Source organism: Carassius auratus, linkage group LG28B, assembly GCF_003368295.1.
Source record: "Carassius auratus strain Wakin linkage group LG28B, ASM336829v1, whole genome shotgun sequence".
In the NCBI taxonomy this organism is placed as follows: Eukaryota; Metazoa; Chordata; class Actinopteri; order Cypriniformes; family Cyprinidae; genus Carassius; species Carassius auratus.
This window is the reverse complement of record NC_039293.1, coordinates 2,625,775-2,639,624: the sequence shown is the minus strand read 5'-3', so window position 1 is coordinate 2,639,624 and position 13,850 is coordinate 2,625,775. Positions and strand designations below refer to the sequence as shown.

Below are 13,850 nucleotides of genomic sequence, written 5' to 3'. Positions count from 1 at the left end.
CTTGTTTCATTCATTCTTTTGATTAACACTGCAGCCTTTGGTAACCAATAATATGCTCCCTTCGGCGTCCATTCGTTTTATGTGGGTCACTGTTCATTCATTAGACGATGCATTACTAATATCAATACTGATGCAAGCATCACTAATGAGTGCAATGCGGCTGCTGTTTGGTTTAGACATTGTAGAGGCTTTGGCCCGCTTGACCCACAGAAGATCACTTTGAAAATAACATTAACCTACATTCACTGCATCTCACACTGTTACCTGAATCTGGAGAGGGAGGGAGGGAGGCACGAGTCTGAATACAAATCAGACTCTCCTCTAACCTCCGACTGTCACGCGCACTCGCTCGCTGACGCTGCAGCCGCACTGGAGAGCTGTGGTTGAACCCCACGCGCCTCATTAAAGAGGGATCCGCCTGTGCACGGTTTAATGTGAGGAAACGCTCTGCGAGAAAAAAATCCTGCGTGGGTGGGTGGATAGACGGAAGAACGAGGACGAGGAGCGGGAAGCTGGATCAGTGCGCAGGAGCTCCATGGAAAACGCACGTTATGGCCACTGCATAGGAGGAATCCATCGCGACGGCTGTAGGGTGTGAAGTAAGTCTGGCTATCCGTCTAATTGTGCATGCAAACATTTTTGGTCATTGTGGACGGTGCATGAATGTAGTTTCAGGGTGCGTGTGGGGGCGAGCGTGGCCGCTTTGGAGTGAGACTCCATGGAAGGATGAGTGATGTTTCCTGCCCCATATCGCTGGAAATCAGAAGGACATGGAGGAGGAAGGAGGGTGGTGGGGGTGTGGTATTCCCCAAACGCTAGCTCTAATTACTCTGTATGGCAAAATCCCTTTAGGGTTTTACGCTCTTATTGCTTTCGCATGCATCCCCCACCTTTAATAGCTTGGAATTGCGATGCTGACAGCTGATGCATGTGGTGATTTGTAACGTGCATGTGTTTTGGGGGTGGCTCAAACCAGAGACATGTTCAAATAAAAAATGAGACAGATAAGTGATAGACACGTACACAAAGTGTAATCCAGGTGCTTACAACAGCACACCAGCAAGAGGATTGCGCTCTTTTTTATTACTGGGTTGGACAAATGAAGAAATACAGAGAAGAGAGCGAGACAAGCGATAGAGTAATGTCTTGGTAAGTGTTTATGAGTTGCATTTGTACAGGATGCAACGAAGAGCTGGACTTTAGTGATGTTTGTTTAAAGGATGGTTCATGCAAAACTAAAAATTCTGTCATTTGCTTTCATTTTAAAAACCTGCACGACTTCCTTCTGAGGAATACAAAAGAAGATATTTGGAAACATGTATCAGTGGTTTTTGTTGTCAGTGCATGAGAGTTATTGGGGTTCAGTGTTTAGCATTCTTAAAAATATATTCTTTTGTGTTCTGCATTTTAGACGTAGGGATGTGAACGAACCCTTAATACTGTATAGGGCAGCACTATTTAGGGAAAATTGAATTGTGATTACTCTGATTAAAATTGTAATTGTTATTTAGGTAAATGATTTTGTTAAAATGTGTAGGGCTGCACAATTTGTCCCTTTTAAGTAATTATATAATAATAATTAGTAGTAGTATTGGTGGTATTACAAAATTATTAAGAAAAAAACTATATTACCGTTTTTATGTAAAATGTCAAAAAAAATCTATAATAATAAAAATAAAAATAATAAAAATTATAATTTATTCATTTGCACACATAAAATCATAGAGCTTTTATTCTGGTGGGAAGCCACAGGGAGCCAGTTCCAAAGCTTCTGAAAACAGCTGCTTCATAAGTGCTTTTCATTATAGATTTGGGAAGATGGTTGGCACGTCATGTTCCCAGATGACATTAACCCAAACTCAGAGCAGGGATTCATTTGTGTGGAGCAGCTTTTACTGCACACCGAGCCGCTCTGAGATGCTGAAACCACTGGATTATAAACTGCTCATGTGTAGAAGAATATAGTGCTGCACTTCTCTCTGAAATATGCAGCACATATATTTATCACAACACTTGTGATTTAGGTTTTATTTGATTATTAATTGTTCAGCTCATATACTTCACATTGGCACATAATTCATATTGCACTGTTTGTGCAGTAATAGACACAAAAGGCATGCTGTAACTACCCAGAACGCTTTAGCACCCACACGTTGTGTCTAGTAAAACAGGTCTGTAAAACTTTTGATTTTGTTAGATGTCTTCAGGAGACTTCTTGTTCAGCAGTGTTCATATTGTTGTAGCTTTTGCCTTTAGTTTTTTTAGTCAGTATTGTACGATCATACATTTTAATCTAATACACAAAATACATTCTTCTCTTTGAATACTTATGTCTCTCCTGTTTTTTTTGCGAGTTGTTGACATCTGTTTATTTTGTTAAAGATATTGCAAGAGTAGGCTAATTCTTCACTACTTTATGATTAGATGCAAAGTCAAAGACCTTGAGGAGTTGTTTTGCTGTGCTTATCACATGAATAGCAATCTTTCTGAACTCTAATCTAATATGAAAGCTGAGACAGGCCATCTATATTTTTATACCTGAACCATAATGGAAAGTCAGGGCAAGCTCTGCGTTATAATGGAGTTGGTCCACCCTGGGAGCCTGCAGTGTTTGACTGTACTAATTGAAGCTCAAGTGTCCTTTGAGGATATAAGAGCCTAGTCTCAATTTGTGATAATCCAGCAACATACATCTCTGGAAAAGCCCTCATGTTTGAAGGGGCCTGTTCAGTATAAGGGGCAAATTTAAGCCATTGCTTTTGTGTTTGTTTGTCAGCTTGGCTCTTTAGAGTATAGAGGGCTGTATGAGTTAGTCACACACAGTCAGACTTTTGGTTGTCTAGTCTGTCCCACTTTGCATCTTTTTTCAAGCAAAACCTGTTCATTTAGTGCCATCTGACCACAAGAATGCAATGCAAACATTTTACATTTTTGGACAAAAAATGTTATTCACAATTAACATTATAATGAGTACTTAAATGTGTTACTGTTTAAGAATGAGTGTTTTGAACTTTCTTATGCTTTAGAGACCTTTTACCTTTATTTTCTGTGTTTTAGGCATGCACTGGAAAATATTTATTTTGGAATAATTTACACTCTGAAATGGCGAGCAAAAAATAATAGGAAAGAAGCAAAGAAACAGCAAGTAAAACATTAAATTATACCTGTAATGAGTCCATGGCTGGACTGTGGATGTGCAGTCTGAGTCTACACACGAGCAGACCTGCTAGACCATTTCCAGACACTTTAACTGCATGCCTTCTTTTGAAGCTTGAAGCATCTACATTATTATCGAAACATGTTAACATAACCGAGACTAAAATAAGGCAAGTTATTAAAGAGAGAAAAAAAAAACAATGAGTGAAAGACCCAGTTTATTCTTAAACCTTCTTCCAGGATGGACGATTTTATTGTTTATTTAGATGAGTCTTACATTAGAGCATGCACTTCTCTTTTCTGGATTGGGAATGTTCACTTTAGCTTTAAGACATTAAAACGGCTCACCACATAGACAGACTCTTCAGAAAAAACATTCCAGTGTTGCCCGGCAACGAGAAAATGTTTAAAAAAATGCTGGTCTGCCAGTTCCGTTTTTTTTTTACATTATCTGAGGACTTGCACACTGACAGATGTAAGATGTTGACCGCTGTGAGCGTAAGGCACACTAAAAGCGGAGGCATGTACTAGATGCTTTCTGTCGCAGAGCTTTAGTGCCTGCCTTCATGTAATATTCATTTCCCTGTCCTGAACTCGGGGGTCTATGCTGTGATGTTCAACAGCCCTGCTGACAAAATGCTGCTCGGTGCAATCACGGACCAATGAAAGTCCAGTCCTAGAGAGTTCCTGGTCCATCTGTTCAGAAATGAATACTAGGATACTATCTAAGTGCTAATTAGATTTGAACTCACTACAAATGGTTGCATCATTTATTCTCAGTAGTGAAAGTAAGTCTTGTAGTATTTCAGTTTGCCATTTATGTATAAACCTTTTTGGGTCATGTAACTGTTAATGGGAATAACCTTGAATATATAACGTAAGCTCTCAATATAATCTGAATGGACATTTTTTTTTTCTGGTCACCTGTATGCATTTTTAGTTTCTACATACTGTAGGGTTAGGGGGTTGTGTTTCATGTAGTCATGCAGAAGGATATCCTTCAGACGTGCAAAGGACTATTAAGATATTTTAATTGGGTTTTCTAGCTCCTGACCTGTTTTTTCCTTCTCTTTCATGTGGGAAGAATAAGGTGTGAGTGTGAGAGGAGGAACAGAGCAGAAAGAAGAGGGATCTACAATGGCAGCAGAAGAGAAGCCTGCTGTGAAGAGCAGTAGCTCCATTCTCCCATGTTTCCTGTTTGTGGAGGTGAGTTATCTTCACCCAGAAATGAAAATTAGCCTGTTATTTACTGAGCCTCAAGCCATCCTTGTTGTACATGACCTTCTTCTTTCAGACGAATCCAAACGGAGTTATATTTATGTCTTTGCTCTTCTGAGTTTTATCATTGCTGTGGATGGGTGTTTCTGTTCAACAGTCCAAAACACGTTAAATAAAGTGCGCCCATCCTTAATAAAACATGCCTCACATTGCTCTGGGGGGATGAATAATGCATTTTTTGCATACATTACATGCATTTTTGTAAGAAACATCTTTTCTTCTTTTGCTCCTATAAACAAACTTGTGAGACTAGCATTTTTCAGAGGTGCGCTTGTGTTTCGTCATCCGCCGGAATGGCTTCTGCGTATGACAGATAACAGAAGTTAAAAAAAGTGTTTATTACATTTGAAATATGTTCATTTTTCTTACATAATGAGGGGTGGACAGATTGGCCATTATAGGTTAATCTATATATATATAGTCTATAATGGTTACAGCCCCTATCTATCTATAGATGTATAGATACATTATTTCATCTTATTTAGAGCTGATAACAATAACTGACAAAATTAATTGAAGGAATGAAATGGTTTCTATGATTCAGGCTGTTTAAGGAATTTCCAAATGTTACATTTCTAACATGCTTTGTTTCTTGAAGGATGGGTAGATAATGGGCTGAATTGTTTTTGTGTGTGTTATTGTGAGTGTGTGCATCACAAACACATCACGACACTTGCCTCCGCTGTTGTTACTATGGCTACCAATCAGCTGGATCTCTTTCCTGTGTCTGTATGCTTCTTGTGCTGTATCATTTTTAGATGCTCCCTCTCTCCCACACGTGTAAATCTTCTCTCTCTTTACTTCTTCAGCTTTCTAGCAGTAATACACAGGCCCATGCATTCACACACAGACATACATTATGTGCTCTAGCAGCATGCATATACAATTATAATATAAGCAACAGTCATTTTTGCGAAGCAAAAGACAAGGATTGTGAAAGAAAGAAAAAAGTCAATTATAATGTAGCTAGTCTGTAACTGACAGCAATGTAATTTAGATGAATAATTTTAAGTAATGTATTCAGATTTTTTTTTTGATTAGTTATGACATAACTTGTTTATAGATTTGAATGGGTTTATTGTTATAAAAAACAAAGAGAAATCAAATATAAAATCTGGAATCCCTGCATCACATGACATAAAAAACAGCAATTTTCTGTGAGTTTGTGCAAATCATTATTCACTGACTATCTTTCCCTCAGCCGCATCCCAGGTATTGTATCATGTTGATGGCAAAGACAGTAAATTTAGATATATGATGACAGAATTTACATTTTTATGAAACTGACAGTTTTGCCTCAGTAGATTTGAGATTAGCGTTGTACCTCCTATAAACTCCAGAAGAGGGCGCACGACTGCTGCAGGTGTGTAACATCAGTTTAGTATATATTTACATTATTAAATGTTATTAACTTGCAGTGAATTTATTAATTATATTATCTATGGATGTGATGATTTGTTTGTGTGTCTCTGTCTGGCTTTGCCCACTGTGTGGTAACTAAGAAAATATCCACAAATATAGTAAAACCTGATATTAGCTACATTGTTATGATGGAAACAGTTTAAAAAGTGCTTTAAAATGCATTAAATATTAAACAAGGAAGATTTGAAAAGTAAAGGTAAAACATCTGATCATCAGCCGATCTTTGGCAGTGAGAGAGAGCAGATCTAGTTCCTCTCGTGTCTTTGATAGCAGCATGGAGATTTACAAAGGCGCTGGAAAATGAAAGGAATAAAAACAGATTTTTTTTTTTTTTTATACGACTGACACTTGAACTGGCAGGTCGCTGATGAGCATTGTGGGAGCTGTGTAGTTTGACTCCGTAGGAGGATAAAAGACTAACAGCGGGAAAGCAGAGAAACACTGTTGCTCTTGACGAATGAAAGAAGAGCAGAGAAGACTTGTAGAAAGGGAGGAAGAGAGGCACTATTGGCAGCGTCCTAAATGACTTGAATTTGCTGGAGCGGCTTCTCAGCGGGATAATGTTTATTTACAGCTGAGAATCCCCTGTGCACATGCTGAAACACAGACTAATAACAGACTGATCACACATCTGCATGCCTGCGGTCTCTTATCAAGACGCTAACTGTGAAGCAACAACAAACTTTGAAACATTGTTTGTTTTGTGCAGAAAATGTTCGAATATGAGCTGGTTTACTGGTTTTAGCTGGTTTAAGATGGTCTCCAAAACTTGCCAAGCTAGTGTTCAGCTAAAAAAGTGTCCTAAACCCTCAACCCTGCCTGCCTAAAGATGTTTGTGGAGAGCAGCTAAGACTGTACTCATTAAAGATCATATTTGTGCATCCATTCATCATCACACAGTACAAGTATAAGGTACATGGCGTTCTTTGGTGCTGTTTAGTTCTGCTCATCATGCAGAATAAAAGGCTGTAATGAGCTATGAATAAAAGGAGAGATGAGCTGTCACTCAAACGAATGAACAGCCTTCAGTGTCTGTCAGTGTGAAGAGAGACAACTCTAAAAATACTCTCAAAGACCAGACGGATTTCAGCCACAATTAGAGCCAAGACATTTGAATGACGCTGAGTTATGACTCAAATCTATCTATCTATCTATCTATCTATCTATCTATCTATCTATCTATCTATCTATCTATCTATCTATCTATCTATCTATCTATCTATCTATCTATCTATCTATCTATCTATCTATCTATCTATCTGTCTGTCTGTCTGTCTGTCTGTCTGTCTGTCTGTCTGTCTGTCTGTCTGTCTGTCTGTCTATCTATCTGTCTGTCTGTCTGTCTGTCTGTCTGTCTCTGTCTTCATTTTGTAAGCTATAATTGAAAATAGATATATTTTAAGAAAGCATATATAAAAAAGTAATATAAATGCACATAAAACAAAATAAGTATTATTATTCTTATTATAAATAAAATATATTTATATAAAGTATTTTACAATCAAATGCATTTATGTTACTTTTATAATTAAAATAGAATGAATATAAATAATATTGTTAATGATAACAATATAAATAATATTAATAAAATATAATCAAGTAAAATGCACTTCATTTTGAAATAAGAATAGAATATATATATAGGTTCCATGATACATTTTAGACTGATTTGATCTTTTATCTCCAGCTAAACTCTCCAGAGCTGAGTGATGTTGAATTTTGCCGGCCGTGGAGAAACATGTTGTCATATGGAGTATTCCTCCTCCCCTCGCTCTCTAATTAGACTGTTTGAGTGAACACAGAGCCACAGAGTGATTCTGGCACAGTGCGTTTAATGAGCGTTTCACCAACACATGCCAAATGAAAGCAGCATGTTCCAGTCAGTGAGATACTATTTTAAAATTTGAGCTGAATATTTCCAGTGAATTAATGAATGGATGGATGGAAGGAAGATCAGATGTGCATGTTATATACTACATGTGGGATCTGTGTTCACATACTCATGATAATAATATGGTGAAAAAACAAATAATCTTCACTAAATATGTACACTACCATTTTATATGTATAAATACATAAGAGAGAGATTGTATGTGATTGTATCTCTCATCACACAATTTGAGGTATTATTATTATTGTAGCACAGTTATTCACCAAAGTACAGTACTTACAGTTGGTTAGCACATCTGCCCCATCAAGCACAACTAATCATCTTAAAGCTCGAGTCTGTCCCCTGGTGGACACATACAGCACTGCACTACACCGAAACTTAGATCTTGTCCTTTTGTCTTCCTTATTTCTATATTTTCTGTAGAGCTGCTTTGGAACAGTGCATATATTTTATATACACTTCTATACACATTTCTGTTTAAATGTTATATTCCGGCTGTTGTGTTTTGGAAACAAAATGTGCTGAATATTTAACCCTGCAATGTTGTGTTCTTCACCATGACAGTTAAACGCAGCATGTGTCTGTCTTTCTCTCTTTTTAACTAAGAGAGCCAAGAAAAGCACTGAGAACACTTCAGTGACTCGCGGGTCAGGGTTTGTGTTTGGGTGTGTGTGTGTGTGTGTGTGTGTGTGTGTGGGTGGGTGTGTGTGTGGGTAGAGAGATCTGGGTGAATAATCCAAGCGCATTTTTCACTCTTCAAATAGGAAACGAGTATTATGCACTTGTGGATAAAAAAAACTGTGTATCTCAAATACAGTGGCCCCAAAATGCTTTTGAACACACGTCACAGTTTAAAAATGTCATTGGAGTAGATAATAAAACATTTTTTTTTACTCAGAACTCCTAATTTTCATGATTGCATTGTGCTTTTGGAGTCTATTCTCCAAGTTCACACTGGTGTTATGGTATTTTATGTCTAAAGTAATGACATTCATGCATTAGCTTTCCAGCCATTGTGATACGGGCTGCACAATAAATATATGCACAGCATGTTTTAGAGTGAAGCACTGTGTTCATTTACACATGAGCAGCTCATGATTCAGTGTTTTCAGGGTCTCTGATTGAATCGGTTCACAAGAAATGCTGCCCATTTCTGAATATTATCTAAGTTTGTGTCACTTTAATGTGCATTTGAGAATGAACATAAAAATAAATCAACAACAGAGAAGCTTTACAGTTTTGCAGTTTTCCTCAAAAGAAAAGTTTGGTGATTTAATGTTTGAAAATGAAGAATTTAAGACAGCCCTAAATACTAGAATTTTCCCAGATGTAATGTCAAATATAATTATAATTTGTATTTTTATATTTATACATTTAATTAAAAACTTTTTATTTTACAGTGAAATATATTAATATTTATTTAGCAATTAGCATTTTAATAGCTTTATTTAGTAGCATATATATATATATCGCTAATTCCGCAGCTCTAGAGAAATGATTGTGGATTGTTTAAATACTATTTAAGTTTTTCTACAAAAATTCATGTTTATTTGAATCAGACTTTTTTTTAATTGTTTGCAAAATACTGTTTTTATTTTACTGTAAAATATTATAATACCAGTATTTGTGTTTGTTTTTGTCACTTTTATAGTTTTCTTTAGTAGCAGGCCTAGTATTATTACTAGTAGTAGTGATAGTAGTAGCAATTTTTATTATTATTATAGCCCTTTTGACATATAACTTCTGCAGCCCTATACAAAGCACAGCAAACATGATTTTTATCACGCATTATTATTAGAAAAATCTTTTTATTTCATTTTTAAACCCCAAATCATGAAAAAAGTACATAAAACGACATATCTATAACATCTACATATAATTGTGTGTGAAATTTCAGAGTTAAAATAGTTTCCACACCAAATGTTACTCAGTGTTCCTCAAAACCCCTTGGGGTCTCCATAAAGCCTATCCGTAGTTCATTTGCTTCTTTTGTGTTTCAAAGGTTGAATGAGGAGCACAGTGTGTCTTGAATGAAGGCGAGCTGCTTTTGAAAGTCGCTAATGAGCGCGTTCACACCCTCGTTGTGTTTCACACACATCCAAAATGTCTCTCTCGGGCACGCGGACACACAACGAGCCGCTCAGCCAATTTGTGTCCATCTCACAGTGTTCCTCCCTGCCGGTCCTGCTCTCTCCTCTCTCCTCTCTCTTCTCTCCTCTCTCCTCTCTCCTCGCTCCTCTCTCCTCGCTCCTCTCTCCTCTCTCCTCTCACTTGCTCCGTGGAGCAGCATGTAACGCTCTCAGTGTCACGAATCGCGCGCGTCTCTGACTGTCTTGTTCTGTGGTTGTAACGCGTGGATCATGTTTTATTTTCAGCTGGTGATCATGGCAGGCACCGTTCTCCTGGCGTACTACTTCGAATACACGGACACGTTCCCCGTGCACATCCAGGGCTTCTTCTGCTTCGACAAGGCGTTCTCCAAACCTTACCCCGGACCGGAGGAGAGGAGCAACGTTCCTCCGGTGCTCGTGTACTCTCTGGTAGCTGCTATCCCCACTATAACTGTGAGTAACCTGTGTCTTTACATGTCCCTGTGTGCGTGTGGGCAGCGAGGGTGATAAAGGATGAAACATCATTCAGTGTCAGGAGGATGCATGTGCACGTGTGCTTTTGTGTGAGAAAGAGATAATCCACACAAACCCTGTCATATTTCACACTGAATGTTTTATATTTAACTGTTTGACTATATTTTTTATACTGCGTATGTATGCATGTCTGTATATTTCTACACTATCACAATTGCGCTAAAAAATTCTTTATATATATTTGTGACATTATTTTCATAACAGTTCCCTAAAAAAATCATTATTGTAAAGCCAAAATAATTAAATTCTCAATACCATAGATTTTACAATAGTATTTTTTTTAATATTGTATTGAGTATTTTTATTACTATACTTATTATTATTATTATTATTATTATTATTATTTTTATTATTTTATAGTCACATTTCTATATAATCACACAATTTTTTGCCAAATTATGGAGCATAGTCTGCAAACAAGCACAACAAACTGAATATATATAACAAAAAAGAAGGCTTTATTATATAAAATTATGTCTTATAGGACAAGTTATATATTTTTATATCAGGTATATATTTCATTATAAATATATTTTATAGAATTATAAAAATTATATATTTATTTATTGTTGTCCTTTTGATTGTGGCATTATTTCCGATTAATAAAAAAAATGTACGCCCTACTTTTCATAACTCAAAAAAAAAAAAAATCTCATTACCATTCTGGAAAAAATGTATAAAGATAATAATAAATATGCTCTTTAAATTTTAAAAGATTATTTAATAATAATAAAATAAAATGTTAACATTAAATATAAACCAACATTTATGATATTATTATTATTATAGCAAAATTATAATACATAAATGTTACATATTATAATAATAAATAAATACATTTTTACTATTGTAATGAGAATCTACGGAGTCACTATTATTTTAAAATAAAATGTAGAACATTTCTGCCATTATTTTAGTGATAAGAATTTGGTGGTATATTGTTATCATGCTGATTTTTTTATAATTTAATCATTTAGTTAATAATTCTGATAATGTTGTGACCTAGACAGACTTTTTGTTTGATTCACCCAGGTGCTTGAAAAATAAATATTTGTTTTTACCTGTTCCTATTCCTCTGTAATTTCTCAGTAGGCAGCAGTGAGATTAAATGCAGGTTTGTTTTGTCTTCTCAGATATTTCTCCTGTGAATAAGTCTCCAATTATCTAATGTGTCTGAGCTGATTTCTCATCAGCATATCAGAGTCTGATCTCAACATTTCTCATCAAAATCAGTTCCTCCTCACCTTCAGGTTTAAAGTTAATCCCTAAATGAGATTACAGTTTTAATTCAAAGTAATGGAACATGCAGGATCAAAATTATGATTTGAATATAAACTTGATTTTTTTATAACAAGTGGTGCAACAGAATGATTAGATAAACCCTGAATCTAGCTTTAAGCTTAACTCTTACTAGTGCACTTGACCTGATGTTTTAGGAGAAACCTCTGAGATCCAGGTGATACTGAGGTACAGCATAAGAAGGTGTAGACAGCAGCTAGAGCTGGATGTGATGGTTTTACGGGTGTCTCCCTGCCACGCTGTGATCCGGAGGCAACAGATTGTGGGACCACATGGATCTGCCTCCCTCCTTTCCTGAGTCTGCTAGAGCCGTGTGTGGTGCTTCTAGTGTGTGTTTGTGGGCATGTGTTTTTGAGCCAGCAGTAGATCTGAAGCCTGGAGTACGAGCTTCATGTTGAAGCATGCGTGTGAGTGTACTGGCAGAGCCAAAAAAAACCATGCTCACACAGAAAGTACAGCCAACTGAAGATGCATGAAATGGAGGAGTTCTGTTAGATTCATGAATAAGGGAAAGAACAAGGACTCGAGCAAAGCGTAGCAGGGTTGAAACACACGCAGAGGCTCATTTAGAGATGTTATGACGGCCGGCTGGGGGAATGAGAGAGGGAATGAAATGTGCAACATCTGCTGCTTTTGTCCAGTGGGACACGGTCACTTTCTGCCCAGCGCAGAGTAACACGGTCACCCAGATCACTACCTGACAAATGACACTGAAATAGTTGTCCACAGAAGTCAAGCTCGTCTCAGTGACTGTATAATTATGAATAAAAAGACTCTACAAATTAAGAGGATAATATGCATGAAGACAAAAAAAAGTTAAAGTTAGTGCTCTCAAACAATTAACTGTGATTAATCATATCCAGAATAAAAGTGTTTTTCTTACATAATATATGTATGTGTACTGTGCTTATGAATTATGTATAGGCCTATATAAATACACAAATGTATGTATACATTTAAGAAAAATATGTTATGTTTATATATTAAATATATTTAAATATATTTTATTAATTTTATTTTTATTTAATATTCAAAAGTTTAAAGATATTAGCTAGGCTGCATGTATTTGAAAAAACAGTTTTCTATTTGAATATATTTCAAAAATATAATGTATTGCTGTGATCAAAGCTGAATTTTCAGCATCATTCCTCCAGTCTTCAGTGTCACACGATCCTTCAGAAATCATGATAATATGATGATTTACTTATTATCAGTGTTGAAATGATTGTATTGCTTTATATTTGTTCCTGTACAGTGTTCCTGTAGCTCAATTGGTAGAGCATTGCGCTATCAAGCGCAAGGTTGGGGCTTTGATTCCCTGGGATATGTAAAAATTGATAGCCTGAATGCACTAAGTCGCTTTGGATAAAAGCGTCTGCTTAATGCATACATTTAATTTAATTTTCATTATATCTTAATGGTAACTTTGATACTTTTTTAGTGTTTTTTTTATTTTTTATAAATGTAAAGTTAAAAAACAGCATGCATTTGAAATAGTAAAGACTTATAACGTTAATAAAGTTTTGTCACTTTTGTTCAATTTATGCCTTCTTGTTCAATAAAAGTACTAATTTCGGTAACACTTTAGAATAATGGTCCATTAGTTCATGTTAGTTAACTACTTTATTTAACATGAGCCAAGCAAGAACAATCCTTCGACAGCATTTATTAATCTTAGTTAATGTTAATTTCAACATTTAATAATGCATTATTGAAATCAAAAGTTGTGCTTGTTAACATTTGTTAATACACTGTGAATAAGCATGAACTTACAATGAATAACTGTATTTTCATTAACATTAAAAAAGATGAATAAATACAGTAAGACATGTATTGTTCATTGTTTGTTCATGCTAATTAATGAATTAATGAACATTAACTAATGGACCATTATTCTAAAGTGTTTCCCTAAATTCTTAAGAATAAAAACCTTACAGAACAAATATTTGTAAAGGTGTAGATATTCATATAAATTAAAGTATTTTAACATTATGCTATCATAGGGGAAGTCGTGGCCTAATGGTTAGAGGGTAGGACTCCCAATCGAAGGGTTGTGGTTTCTAGTCTCGGGCCGGACGGAATTGTGGGTGGGGGGAGTGCATGAACAGCTCTCTCTCCACCTTCAATACCACGACTTAGGTGCCCTTGAGCAAGGCATC

The 13,850-nt window shown here is 36.0% G+C and overlaps 1 protein-coding gene across 6 annotated transcripts in view; it reads left to right on the top strand.

Annotated features, from left to right (window-relative positions):
* Positions 1 to 306: 306 nt before the first annotated feature.
* Positions 307 to 13,850, top strand: part of plppr2a (phospholipid phosphatase related 2a) — a 31,337-nt gene continuing 17,793 nt past the window's right edge. The window contains exons 1-3 of one of the 6 annotated variants that reach the window (XM_026240153.1): positions 307 to 599; positions 4,241 to 4,362; positions 10,123 to 10,311. In XM_026240153.1, coding sequence (XP_026095938.1) covers positions 4,294 to 4,362; positions 10,123 to 10,311 — 258 coding nt within the window. In that variant the 5' untranslated portion in view covers positions 307 to 599; positions 4,241 to 4,293. Of the gene's footprint in view, positions 600 to 4,240; positions 4,363 to 9,590; positions 10,312 to 13,850 lie in introns of those variants that run through there. The other 5 variants (XM_026240151.1, XM_026240155.1, XM_026240152.1 and 2 more) reach the window with 5 other exon arrangements.